The 15,118-nt window shown below is 30.7% G+C and overlaps 1 protein-coding gene across 4 annotated transcripts; it reads left to right on the top strand.

Annotated features, from left to right (window-relative positions):
• Nucleotides 1-4,821: 4,821 nt before the first annotated feature.
• LOC112323216 (mitochondrial import inner membrane translocase subunit TIM17-2) lies at nt 4,822-6,929 on the top strand. Of its 4 annotated transcripts, XM_024592483.2 has the most exons (3): nt 4,822-5,657; nt 5,779-5,857; nt 6,627-6,929. In XM_024592483.2, the coding sequence occupies exon 1, from the start codon at nt 4,915-4,917 to the stop codon at nt 5,578-5,580; it is 666 nt and encodes a 221-aa protein (XP_024448251.1). In that variant the 5' UTR covers nt 4,822-4,914; the 3' UTR covers nt 5,581-5,657; nt 5,779-5,857; nt 6,627-6,929. The 4 variants fall into 4 exon arrangements, with proteins under 4 accessions (XP_024448251.1, XP_024448250.1, XP_024448252.1 ...); XM_024592482.2 differs by having other exon boundaries at nt 4,822-5,857; XM_024592484.2 differs by lacking the exon at nt 5,779-5,857.
• Nucleotides 6,930-15,118: the final 8,189 nt, after the last annotated feature.

Below are 15,118 nucleotides of genomic sequence, written 5' to 3' on the forward strand. Positions count from 1 at the left end.
GAGGTTAAATTTATACCCACAATAAGTGATTTTGTGTATGATGAAGTTATAACATAACATACTGGTCAATTGGACTTTGCACCAGATGTTAAGATTAAGAGCCAGGATTTGCTCTTATGACCTAGGCTCATTCACTAAATCATTAGAAAGGACATTATAATGAAGTAACCTTTATGGATATGTGCTTGATTGACTGCATGATTAAAGGTCATCAAATTAACTTATCATATATCATGATAAAAAATATGATCATGACATATGATAAAAATAAAAGTCTTTGCCTTATGGTCAGTGTCTCACCAAGACTTTTTAGTACTTTGAGATTTTGCTCACTGATATAGATAAGAACCCATATTCAAAGGAAATGGAAATAGACTCAAGAACCCTTAATAATATGGAATATATACTATCTAATGACAATGCTTAGGTTCCTAAAGACCAGGTTGGTGCTCATGCTAAAAAAATAGCATGAAATCTAGGATGGAAGATCACATAGCCCATATTGAGACAGATGTGAGCTATCTTTGAGACTATCGCGTGCACATCATTGCTAATCAAAAACATATGACCGATCACTTACATGATATCAAAACCATGATAACAAATCTACTATGTCAATATCCACCACCCTAGGCGATTATACCAAGAGCATTTTCACATTTTCATGATTGTATCTTTTTATGTTTTTGTATTTTCTTTCCCTAATTGTAATGGATATTACATTTTGAACATTATAGCATGTTTTTGTATTTTATTTCTCTATTGCTTATAGTTTATCATTCTTTCCCTATTACTTTTCATTAATGACAAAGAGAAAGAGAATTGGAAGATTTGTGATAATAGATATAAAACATGATTATATGATTAAGAGAGAGAAACATGTATGTATAGATTATTGTTAATTGTTAAGTCTCTAAGGGATTATATTGCAAAATATAAGGGGAGATTCATCTTTTTATATCTATATGTATACATTAATTGTCATCATAAAAAATAGGAAGATTGTTAACCTTGACCTTTGAGTCATATTAATATTTATATATTTTAATGATAACAATTAAACGAAAATGGACTAATGATATGTTTAGCTGAGATTAAGTTTAAAAATGTTTATAAAAGATCATCAATAAGCATGAAGAATTAAATGAAAAAACAAATCAACAAGTTCAAGATACAAAGCAAGTGAAGACTTAGTTCTTAAAGATTCATTTTAGTGTTTATCATGTAAATCTTTATATCTTACTTGATAGCAAAAATTAAAATGAATTCATACATTTCACATTGCATGTATTATAAGATTAATATGCATTTAGTCAGTTCAAGATTCACCAAGTTTAAAACTGTTAAAACTAGATTCTAAGTTGAACCGGTCAATCGGTTGTTCATCATGAATGAACGTCTCAAAATCTACAGGAATCGGTCAACCGATTAGCTTGACCAATCTAAACCGGTTTTTAACTGTCAGAGAAATAGTAACGGCTATAAAACAACTAGTTTTTACTAAAAACATAAATAAAGCTTGTCTAATTGCAGAATTAGATACAAAATTTGAACACACACACACAAACTATTTTCATCTAAAACCACCTAATAAGAATCCTTATCATGTCAATTGATGCAACCATATTATTCGATAGTTTCACCCACATTTAACTAGTGTTTTGCCTATGTTTTATATATAAAATGCCTTGATATTCTTTGTTTTATGTTTTGAAGGCACTTTTGGATGAAAGATGCAAAAAGGAGTAAATTGGAGATAATTGACAGATTTGACCTTCAGTCGATGTTTTGTGTAAAGCGTGAGCTCTAGAGGTTGAAATGAAGTGATCCCAGTGTCATTAAAATGCTAACATCCATACATTTATGGACATCTAAGGCAAGAAAATAAAATAAGGAAGAGCATGGAAATCGTAGCCTTCAAAGTCAAATCTCACAATCTGCCAGTGTTGACCTTCGGCCATTCCAACTTAAATATCTGGAGCTACATAAGTCTAATTGATGCAAACTCAATTTTTTTGGATTCCTGACTCAAAGTTCTATAAACTCTCCAAATTTCAGCCAAAAACAATGTCATATTAGGGAGATATGAGTTTTCAAAGATGACAACTGAATTCTGCCAGCAAACAGGTTTCGGGAAGAAACGAGTTCAAATTACGTTCTGAAGCATCTAAATCGATATCCAAGTTTTTATTTCTGCAATTTAGCTCCTCTAAGTCAAAGCTTGAAGATTTCATGCAAGGCTATTTCTCCATTTTTAGGAAAATAGTTATTGAAGTACTTAAATGTAAACAGTCTACTTAAAGGAGGACTATTTTGTAAAATAGAGACTAGGGTTTCCTAGGATATAAAAAGAATGAGAGAAGAGAAGGGGGCAGCTAGCCAAGAGGAGAAAAACACCCCCCTCCTCTAAGAAACATGAAATTATGCATTCTTCCTTCTTTTTGATTAATTGTTCAACAAACATGCAACGCTAAACACTTTTTCTTGGTTGCAAGGACACGGAAACCTTCGGATTTCAAGAGCTGTGAGATTTATTTTACCTTTTCTTTTCAGTTTATATGATGAATATGTTTGTTCTCATATGCTTATTTTTCCTATGATTGTTTATTTTAATTGCTAGAGCAGACTCTAAGTTATTATTGTAGACAATCTATTGCTAAGTTTGATATCAAAACCAGAGTTGTGGTATATGAACTTGTGAAGCAACTAAGTTTAATAATTATGACGGATCTACGTTATTAATCTTAGGAAGAACATTCAATCAAATCAAACATAGACTGCAGACAGTTATGTTTTTTTAATTATCAACTTATCTAGTTCTTAAGGCTGCTATTGAATTAAATTACTAGTGCGGACACTATGGTTGTTTGATGGTTAGAGTTAGTTATACGGCGGATCCGTTAACTAACCAATGTTAAGAAGAGATAAATATTCAGAATATAAATTGATGTTTCGTTTTCATGATCAGTTCTGATTTCTGTAGGTGGATGTGTGCTTGCAACCAAAGTTTGTTCTCTTGATAATTTTCTGATTTTATTAAATTTTGTTTGATAGTTTTTTGTTTTCTTTTGCTTTAGCCTAGATAACGTTCAAATCCCCCCTTAAATTGCATATCATCTAGCATAAAAATCTGACTTGAATCTTCCTTGTGGGATCGACTCCTTACTTGCTCTATACTATCTTGTGTGTTGTGTTTGAAGCTAGGGTAATTAATTTGTGCAACCGCGACATCGCAACATCAATAAATTAATTTCTCAACTCAAAACACTCCAAAATTAGTTAAAAATACAAAATGAAACTGAAAAACCTCCCAACCCCGATTCACTTTATCAAGCAAGATAAAGGGAAAAAACACATCAATGGAACTTCCATCGTTAAATGAAATTCGTTGACATCAAGAACAATAATTTTTGTGGCCTGAATGTGGCAAACCAATATATTTCTCTCTCGTTCGTTGTTTTTCGATGATTTTCTCTATTTTCTTTAAAATTCAGGGACTAAAATATAAATAAAAAAACTTTAAAACCAAAATAAAAATTATGAAACTTTGAGATTAACCATATATTTTCTATTTGTTTTACAAATTAAAATTTTATCTCATGGAATTAGATTAAATCCCAAAACAAGAAAATTTTGAATAATGAAGCACCTCTTTTATACCCTAGTTTATGTCAATTAAAAAAAAATCTTAGTATATTTCAAGAACAATATCGAAGAAAAAAGTCTATAAAAATAGTACTATTACTCTTAACAAACCGACATTACAAACCGAAATACAAAAGAAAATATAGTAATTTCAAGTACAATATCATAAAATAGTCCCATTTCCTCTAAACCCTCCTATAAAGTTGAAAAATAAATAAATAAATCTGCCGCTGAAAAAAAGTGACTAAGGGTCCGTTTGTTTCCTGGAAAGTGGTTTTCGAGAAACCACTTTCCAAACTTTCCTGTGTTTATTTGCCATTAGAAAAATTGGTCAACGGAAAATATTTTCCAGTCAAAAGAAAATTTGGCTTGGTTTTCAGGAAAGTGTTTTCCCTTTTATTTTGGGCGGAAAACACTTTCCGGAAGTTGTGAAAAATTTAGAAATGTTATATTATTTGCTGATTATATCAAATTTGGCCCTCAAACTTTTGATTACTATATATATTTTATTTTGATTATTTGTTTTTCAATTTCATCCCTTAGAATTTAATTTTTATATTAACTTTGGTTCTTATTTTTATTTTGCTTTTCCCTTATCATTTTTTAATTGAAATTTTTATCTATCAAATTTGGTCCTCATTCTTTTGATTGTTACTTATTTTATTTGAAATAATTTATGAAATGTTAATTATTATTATTTTAATTTCTTCATCTTTTAATTTTTTAATTTTTTAGATTTGATCTTATTATTTTGATTATTATTTATTTTATTTGAGATAATTTATGAAATTATATTTTTTTTCAATTTCATTCTCATTTAAATTTTTAATTTGTAAGATTTGTTCCTCATTATTTTAATAAACTTCAAGAAAATAAAACATTAATAAGTTATTTTCTAACTCATTTTCCATGACATAATCAATTACTGGAAAATAGTTTTCAACTTATTTTTCATTACACTACCAAACATCAGAAAATAATTTACTTTCCCAGAATTCACTTTCCAAAAAAAAATATTTTCCAGCAAACAAATAGGGTCTAAAAAAATAGTCATATTTTTGTTAACAAACCGAAATGCAAACCGACATTACAAACCGAAATACAAAAGGAAATATAGTAATTTCAAGGACAATATCGTAAAATAGACCCATTTCCTCTAAACCCTCCTTCAAAGCTGAAAACTTAAAAAAAAATTAAAAAATCTGCCGCTCTCTTCTTACCTGTCGAACGAACCTAACAAAACCTCCCTCTAAGAATCCTATCGCCGATATGGGAACACCTGAAACTTCTCGTGAGCCGTGTCCAGATCGTATTATCGATGATATCGGCGGCGCTTTCGGCATGGGAGCCGTCGGTGGCTCAGCTTTCCACTTCATCAAAGGCGTCTACAACTCTCCAACAGGCACGCGGCTTATCGGCGGAACTCAAGCAGTTCGCATGAACGCTCCGCGTGTTGGCGGTAGCTTTGCCGTCTGGGGCGGCCTCTTCTCTGCCTTCGACTGCTCAATGGTTTACCTCCGCCAGAAGGAAGATCCATGGAACTCGATCATCGCTGGCGCCGCCACCGGTGGCTTCCTCTCCATGCGGCAAGGGCTTGGCGCGTCGGGTCGGTCGGCTCTTTTTGGTGGCGTGTTACTGGCTTTGATTGAAGGAGCTGGAATTATGCTCAATAAGGTAATGAGTGCTCAACAGGAGATGCCTATTATGATTGAAGATCCTGTTCCTTCTATGGCTGGTGGGCATGGTTCTCCTATGGGCCAGCCCCACGCCCATGCCCAAGAGGGTGCATCTGCAAGTGGGACGAATTCGGGTTCGTGGTTCGGTGGATGGTTCGGTGGAGGGAAGAAGGAATCAGAGGCTAATATAAGCGGAAGCAAGACTGAGATTTTAGAGAGCTTTGATGCACCACCAGTGCCAAATTTTGAGTACAAGTGAAAAAATCGAAAAAGATGAGCTTGTTTAGGGTTTTATTAACTTCTTATTAGGAGGTAATGATTTTGGAGCTTGTGAAGGTACAAACTTGTTGAACTCGATCCTTGTCCTCTTTGAAATTTTATTTCTCTGCTTGAATTATGAAACAGAGTGGCAGCAATGTATAATAATTCACTGCCAATTTTTTTTTTTTTTGCTGAGGTTAATGGATTTTTGCTTGGGTGACTAATTCTCAATGTTATTGGATGGGAAATGGTATCTCAATATCATGGAGACCAAGGTCTGGCTTGTTGAAACTCGGTTTGCAAATACAGTGTTTGTGGCTGTGCCTCCATCTCTCTATATTTTGTGTCAGCTTGTGTGTTTGAATTTGATGTTTTTATGTTTACTTTTGTAACTTCATTTTGTGCCTTTGCAATGTATGTTAAGGATCTGCCTTTTTTGCTAATTGGTAGGAATGCTTTGATTGGATTTTAGTATCTTTTCTGGCTTGGGGCTTCATCCATCCTTTTATGTTCTACTTTTATTACTCCGTGGCTGGATTTCTTATCAATGTCTGAGAAATAGTTATTGCATATGATGATGAAATATTGAGTACTTAAATAGGCATGGGGTTAGAGAGGATTTAACAGTCTGGTTGTAGTTGTTTTTTAAATAATTTTTCGTGTCGAAATGCATGTTAATGATATTTTTTTATTTTTTAAAAATTATTTTTGATATCAGCACATCAAAACGATTTAAATCATACAAAAACATATTAAATTTTAATAAAAAAAACAAATTTTAAATTTTTTAAGCATGTGGTTTGCATAACGTTTCTAAACGTATTCTTAGAAAACAAATTCTCCTTTTCCCTACCGTTGGATATTTTCTATATTGATGAGATATTGTTGATGGCACTACTTTTTGGTGAGGGGGTGTTCTCTTGATCTGGCTGTAAACTGTTACTGTTGCTGGACATTTTAGTTTCTTCCTCTTCAGTCATAAAAACCTAGCGATTTACTGTCAGCAGTTAATAGACGTGTTTATTTGTTCTGTGCTTCTTGCAGGCGTTAGGGATTCAGCCACAGAATATATACCTAGAGATATAAATATGCTGAAGAATGATGGGCGTAGCTTTAGCTAGCTAGCTGTGCTGGTTTATTGACCACCGCAGTTGATAATTGGACAGCTCCTTTACAGATTAGACACTACCTCTTACCTTGTTCATCGACTCTGCCCCTTCTGTCTTTTACATGTGTTTTAGTATATTCATTTAATTATTTTTAAATTGTTTTAGCTTGGTCAGGTGAGATTCAAATATTTTAATTTTTGAATTTAATTTGGAGTGGTAGAATTTCAAATCTACTAAACTATGTTATTGCAGCAATAGTTTTTTTAAAAAAATATACTAATAAGCAAAAATACCCTAAAACTACAAGAAACATCCTCGATTCACTTTATTCTTGAGTGCGAAAAATACATGAATTATCTAGCAAGCAATCAAGTAGGAACAAGAATAAGGCCCACGACCTTAGGTCAAGTTAACTCAATCGGATCTATATCTACATTCTTCTATATTGTGTCCCGCTATCCCTGCTTTATAAATTATTTTTAATATCTAACACATTTTCACTGGCTGAAACTCTTGCAGGGATCATGCCTTCTGTGATTTCCAATATAGTATCCTATGAAGGTATTTCAATCTAGTACACTAGGAATTACAGTTGTAAAAAACACTAGAAGATGTGTTGAAATCAATGTCCCTTCACAAAGCATTGTTTATTGTAACTTTATAATTTGTTTCTCATCACTCTTCATGGGAGGACTACCATCATCTTGGCAAATCATCCCACCATTCAGTTGGTTTTTAATTTTATGTGAATCTATATGATTTTATTATTTGCACAAGTTTGAAAGCTAGGAGACCAAAATTGAATGATAAGAAAAAAATGCAGCTATCTTCTAAAAAAAACTTTTGGTCCCTCTGCTTTTTGATAATTTTTTCCTCAAAGTTTTATTAAAGTTAGTTTTTGGTGCTTTTAGTTTGAGGATCAAATGTTTTAGTTCAAGATTTTATTTTCTTTTCATTTTGGTCCATAGTTTAAAAGATGACAAATAAAGTCAATAAAAAAAACAAAGAACAATGAAGAAGAGAGGAAGTTATAAGTTGACCATGATTACGGCCATGAAAAAAATTATTTTTGGTATGAGTTTCATTAAGATGGTCTTTAGCCTTTGTCTTGTAAGGTTTTTTTTTTTTAATTATGTGATTTTGCGGGATCTATTTTTTCCAAGTTTAGTATCACAAATGGGTTTTTAAGGTCTGGATAGTGTTTTTAGGTAAAAATAAATAAATTGGTTGATAAAAAGATTTTTAAGATCCAAAAGGTTAAACCTTAAATTTTCAAATATAACAATTGATGGTCGGAATCTAGGTTCTTTGAATTAAATGACGTGTCACTTGTTGTAGCATGCGACACATCAATTAAAAAACAATAAAAAAAAGGAGCAGATGATATGTCCATATATCCTTTTAAAATAAAAAAATAAAAACATAGGCATAAGTTTTCAGGCTTAAGTGTGCCTAGGCTTGGGCTTCTTTCCAAGTGCGTGGCAAACCAGACCCGAAAACATCTGATCTCTCTCTCTTATTTATATTCAAGCCCTCCTATTTTTAATGGATTTTTTGGTTTGCATTAGATTTTAATTAAGACCTTTCTTTTTATTTTTTAGATTGTTAAATCATTCAACTACAAAAAAAAAAGTTAAAAAAAAGATAAGGTTATTAAATCAAGTAAGAGTTATGACATTAGTTATAGGTTGAGGGGTTAACTCGGTTAGAAAATTATTTTATTTCAATAAAATTTAAATTATATATATATATAGACATTTAAATAAATAAACAAATCTTGGCTTTTTGCATATCAAGATCATGTGTTTTGATCTATACCGAACTCTCATATTTGTGACTTGGTATTTGGTTTTAAAATATAATATTATGATAATATTGACATTTATAGATGCATTGAAGCCTCAACCAATTTTATAATTTTATTAAATGTACATTTCAAATTTAAATTCACAAATTAGAATTTTTCTTGGTACGATTTGTTGACAACAATTGCATGTCTTTTTTTTATTTAAATTTTGATTATGACCGTTCCTTTTATTTTTTAGATTGTTAATTGTTCAATAAAAAAAATCCAAAATTTTAGGGTGATCGAACATCGAGAAGACCTTGCAATAAGGATTATAATATGTTGTGCGAGAATTATATTAATTTCTAGTTTATTTAGGATTTTTTTTCTATTTTATTTTGAACTATTTTATTATTTTTCCAGCATTTTTAGGATGTTTTTACATATTATAAATAAGGTTATTTAGCTTTTATTCAGAATTTTTTAGGACAAACATTGATTTCAACAATTATTATTGTATGTGTGAGGTTTTGTTTTTACTTTTTGGTTATTTATTGAACTCTTTAACTTATTAAATAATTAATCAAGATTCATGATATTTTCTATAGTTCTTGTTCATGTTTTTTTTATAGGTGTTGAGTGAGGCTTCAATTATTTATAGTCTTGGTGTTTTGGTACAAGTTATCATTGTGTCAAACTCAATTCCAAACATAATCTTAGCTTTCTTGGGAAGAGTTGATTGACTATAGGTTTTTAAATTTATATATCTATGGGATTCACATCAGCTGGTATCAAATGAAGACTCTACATCAGGTTATATCCCTTTTATCTTCAAGTTTTCGTATACGTCATTGTTGTCAAATTCTTTATCTTCTCTACAAACTAGTTGCAAGTTGCAACATCAAGTAAAAAAAAAAGAAATTATTTGCAATCTTGATTAAATAAAGTCTTATAAAAAAAAAGAACAAAGAAATTTGCAAAAAAAGAAACTTTTAGGGTTTGCTGCAAATCTTGATTCAAAGAAATATATAGTTAGGTCTCTTGATTTAAATATAAAAACTATCTTAATTCTTGAGTGTTTCTTGGAGATAAATCTTGATTTAGGATATTTTAGGTTTATTTGAATGAGTTTTCTTAAAAATTACAACAATAAAAACATCTAGTTTTTGCATCATTTTTTTAAGTTTCGGCCACCATATATATAATCTTACATTATTTTATTGTTCCATTAAGATATTAATCTTTGATTTATTATGAACTAGTTTCTTAAAGAGCTAAAATCTTGAAAATTGAATGGTAAAAGGTGAAGGTGAGCATATTAGAATGTAAAGCCAAAAATTTGTATGAAATATAAGAGGAGTAAGCAATATGGTTGAATTGCAACACTATGTTAATATTGTCATAATTACCATAAGGAAATGGAGATTGTCATTATTAGAGATAATGTTCTGAAGAATAAAAAAGCTACAAGGCTTATGAATGGATTGATTAGAGAGATAACTAATGTGGTTAAGTTACAATATTATATTGATCTTCAAGATATGGTTAATATAACTTTCAAAATAGAGAGATAGTTGAAAATAAAGAGAAGTATATGTCAATGAGGTAATTCAAGTTTTTTTTTTTTTTACTTAGAAGTTGAATTATATGAGAGAAAAGGCTACAACATCAAAGTCAAATTCTGTAGGTAACAAATCAAAACCATCTAAGGCTTGGAGGAAAGATTCATCCACTAAAACAAAAGGTAAAATTGAGATCCCATGTAATAGTAATTATGATATTAAGTGTTTCAAGTGTTGAGGAGTGGACATATAGCTCCACAATTCCAAATTGAAGGATTATGACTATAAAAGAGCATAGGGATATTGAATCAAAAAGTGACAAATCCAAGAAGGATGAAATGCCACCACTAGAAGACTATAATAATGTTGAGTATCTAGTTGATAAAGAGGCTTTGGTGATTAGTAGAACACTTAATGTTCAAATTAAAAAGGATGATATAAAGCAACAAATGGAGAAAATATTCCATGCTAAATACCACATAAATAATAAGATATAGTATAATTATTGATAGTGAGAGTTGTTTTAATATTGCTAGTACAACACTTGTTAGAAAATTTAATACGAAAACTATTAAATATGAAAGGCCTTGTAGATTTTAATGGTTGAATGATTGTGGAGAAGTAAAAGTTACTATGCAAGTTTTGGTTTATTTTTTGGTTGGAAAATATAAGTATGAAGTTTTATATGATATTGTGCCTATGCATGCTACTTATTTATTATTGGAGAAATCTTAGTAATTTAATAAAAAAAAAAACTAAGCAATATAGGTTTAAGAACATGTATTTTCTTGAGAAGGATGAGAAAACATTCATAATTGTATAATTGTTCCCTACATAAGTGTATGAAGACTAATTGAAATTGGAAGAAAAAAGTGATGCTGAAGAAAAAGATCAAACATGCGAGGTTGTGAGGAAGAGTGAAACTATAGTAAGTCAAGAGAGAAAAAGGTTAGACTGGGCCAACATAGGAATTCTTAGGGATTCAACTGAGATAAGAGAGAAGAAAAGAGGAGAAGAGAAAGGAAGAGTGAGAAAAAATATAAATAAAAACATGTTAATTTTTATACTAAGAGGAGTGAGTTTAAGAATGCTTATTTTGTCTAACATGCCCATGATTTTACTTGTATATAATAAGACATATTTTAACACCAATGACCTTGATCATTGTATTCCTAGTTTTGTGTTTTTTTTATTACGTTATTATAATAACATCTTTCCTAATAAAAATCCTATTGAGTTACCATCTATTAGAAAAATTGAGCACCAAATTGATTTTGTACCTAAAACATCTATATCTAATTAGTCAGCCTATATAAGTAATCTCAAGGAGACAAAGTAACTTCAAAGGTAAATGGAAAAATTGATGATAACAAAGTACATAAAAGAAGACATGAGTCCTTGTGTAGTTCTAGTGTTAATAGTACCAAAAGAGGATATGACTTGGAGGATGTGTGTTAATTATTATACCATTAAAAATATTACAATAAAGAATATATACCTAATTCTAAGACTTGATGATATGTTAAATGAATTTCATGGGTCTTGTGTGTTTTCTAAAATTGATTTGAAAAGTGAATATCATCAAATAAGAATGAAACAGTGAAATGAATGGAAAAATGTATTTAAAACTAAATATGGTTTGTATGAGTAGTTAATTATACATTTGAAATTACTAATAAACCTAGTACTTTCATGAAATTAATAAACCATGTTTTGCGCAATTATATAGGGAAGTTTGTTGTGGTTTATTTTGATTATATTTTGATTTATAGCAAGAATTTAGAGGAGCATGTAGAACATTTAAGAAATATGCTGGTTTGTTTTGTGAAAAGAATGTTTATATGCTAATATAAAAAGTATGACTTTTGCATGTAAAAGTTTGTATTCTTGGATATATTGTTAGTGCAAAAGGTATTGAGATAGATTAGAAAAAAAGTTAAGGCTATCTAAGAATGACCTACACCTAAGTCAATTACTAAGGTAAGAAGTTTTCATGGTTTGGCTAGTTTTTATAGGAGATTTGTTAAAGATTTTAGTACTCTATTTACACCTTTAACTAAGATAAATAAGAAATCTGTGGGTTTTTAAATGGGACAAAGAACAAGAGTATGCTTTTAATTTATTAAAGAGAAAAAAATTAATTTCAGCTCTATTATTATCAGACATAACTTTCAACTCAACTGTTGGATCAGGCTAATATTTTGAAAAACGTTTCTAGACATGTCCTAAATTAAGTTAAAATATCATGTCAATTAAAGTATGGTAAGTGATTATTTTAAATGGTCAAAGTTACTGGGCAAATCTTGTCAAATTTATATATCTGGACCTTTGTTTGTTGTTCGGACTATATTTATAGCTATATAAGGAATTATGCTAAGATTGGGTTAGAAAGTAGACATTCATACCTTTTCATCTATATAAGATAGGATTGTTAATTCATTTAGACAAGAGAGAACCACGTGTTTGAAGTCAGGACTAAAATCCACGAGGAATGTGTGAAAATAGGAGAAACATTGTTTCCTTGTGAATTATGGATTCCAATTAATACAAGGATTTCTTAATGTTTTTGGAAGCATGTGTGGTAACAATTGGCTTACCTATTCTATAAGGATTCCATATCAAATAAGAAGACATTTATGGTAGCAACTATTATTTATGGTATGCAAGAATTCCACATCCATTATGGAATGTATGTAGTGACAAGGAGCTTATGATTGTTTTGTTGTTCTTTTCCTTATTTTATATGATTTTCTTATTCAAAAGAGAGATTATGGAAGCCTATTTAAATGAGATATTTCAATCACTTTCCTTTCTATTTTTGAGGGCATACTTTTGGCTAAACAAGGAAAGAAACTTCAGCATTCAAGACAACATATTTAAAGTAAGGAAAAAGAATTAATGGACGACACAAAAAGATACCTTTTCTTCTAAGTTTTGGATTCGTCTTTAAGGGATCCAATGCAAGGAGATACAATTTTGGGGTTGTTTTGATAACTTGTATTAATCTGAATATTTCTTAATGTTTATTTATTGTTGTAATTAATATTTAGGATAATTATATTTTAGTTTTAGGGTTTTTATTTATGGTAGGTTTGTTTTGGCCAAAATCAATACTTATGTTTATTTTAGGCTTTAAGCTTGTGCTTAGCTGAGTTTTAGTTAAGGCCCATTGGTTTGTAGTCTAATATAGGACTAGGGGTGAGCAAAAAAACCGAAAAACCGATTAAACCGAGAAAACCGGAAAAAAATAACCGAAAAAACCGAACCGAAAAAAAAAACTGATTAAACCGATTAGAATTTTTAAAAAACCGGCCGGTTCGGTTCGGTTTCAATTTGATAAGCCTGAAACCGAAAAAACCGAACCGAACCGAACCGGTTCAGTAAAAAAAAAAAACTATAAAAGCCATTCCTAAACTTTTAAGTTTTAACCCTAGCATTTCCTTGCATCCAGCCACCGCCCCCCCCAGCCCTCAAATCTAAACCTCTCTCTCAAATCTCTCAAATCTTCTCACATCTAAACCTCTCTTCTCAAATCTTCTCAAATCTAAACTTTTAACCCTAGCATTCCCTTGCATCCAGCCGCCCCCCCAGCCCTCAAATCTAAACTGATTAGTACTTAAAAGTGCATTTTTATCAAGGTTTTATATCATCATTTTGCACTTGAAATATCAATAACTCCTTAACTAAAGCATGTTTTATAATAACATATCTAATAATATAAGATACCTTTAATTTATGGTAAATGTTCATCTTAAATGCAGGCCTATCACATAAATGAAAGAATTGATTGATGAGTTGAAGTACTGAAATTGAAAGGACAAAGAGATGGGCAAATTTAGAAAAGAGATGATTGGTGCAGTCCAAACTTGAACACTGTTCGGTAATCGGGTCATATCTGGAGTTGGAGATCTTGGATTTAGGTCCATTTTATATGGATGGAAAGATAAGACATAGGCCTACAACTTTCATGTGGAGCCCAAGATTTAAAAAGGCTGTTTTCAAGTCCAAATTGCAGCAACAACAAAGAAGTCCGAATCTGTCCTGCAGCCCAGACACTGTTTAGTGTTCAGCCCATATCTCGAGTTCTAGAAGTCCAAATGATCTCAAATTTTTACCCTGGAAAGATGAGACAATTCTCTAGAACTTTCATGATTGAAGTTTGTTCAGATTATGACGTCATCAATGACGTTTTTGGCAGACAAGAAGATAAGGATTGTCACCAAGTCAAGATGTGGCCACCCACTCATCAATTAGTCAACAAATCAATAGTTCTGAATTTTGGCCTATAAAAGGAGGCATTTGCCATGTATTTAGGCATCTTGGTGTTCAGATCAAGATCATGCTCTTGCTCTCTCTTTATGTTTTGTAATGCTTAAGTTTTGCTTATATTAATTTCTTGCTTATGCTTTTCATTTCCTTCCCTTGTTTATTTATGTTTCTTTCTTTCATTATGTGTTGCTAAGTTAATTATGTCAAGGTGAAAAGGGTACACTAATGGTGTAAGAATAAATATAATATAAACTTAACATGGACCTTAATGTTGGATAATAACACGCTTTATATTTGTTATCTTGTTCACTTTTAATACTTTGCTTGTTAAATGGTTAATCTAGATTTATGTTGTATAACACTTGGTACAACAAATACTTGGCACTTTCATAGCCCATATTGTATGGTATAACCGACACCTGAGCTATGAAAGGAACTTGATTTGTTGTTAACATAAGTTATAATCATGAATGCCTGACAACATTTACAAGTATTAGCATTATTCGAATAAGATAACTAATGTAATCATGTTAATAATTTATAATCCGATTGGAACCTCCTTTGTGTGTGGTTTCCAGTTGAATAATAAGAGTTTATACTATACTTGTTTGAAATACCATTAGTGGATCCTCTAACCTTGACATTTGTTGTTATTATTGTTTAATCCTTACGTTAATCTTGCATCTCAAAGTTCTCATCAACTTCTTCTTCTTCTTCTTCTTCATTATTATTATTATTATTATTATTACTATTATTGTTATTGTTATTGTGTTGCTGTTAACTATAATTTATACAATTAACCTCCCTGTG

Source organism: Populus trichocarpa, chromosome 6 (assembly GCF_000002775.5).
Source record: "Populus trichocarpa isolate Nisqually-1 chromosome 6, P.trichocarpa_v4.1, whole genome shotgun sequence".
NCBI classification, from domain to species: domain Eukaryota; kingdom Viridiplantae; phylum Streptophyta; class Magnoliopsida; order Malpighiales; family Salicaceae; genus Populus; species Populus trichocarpa.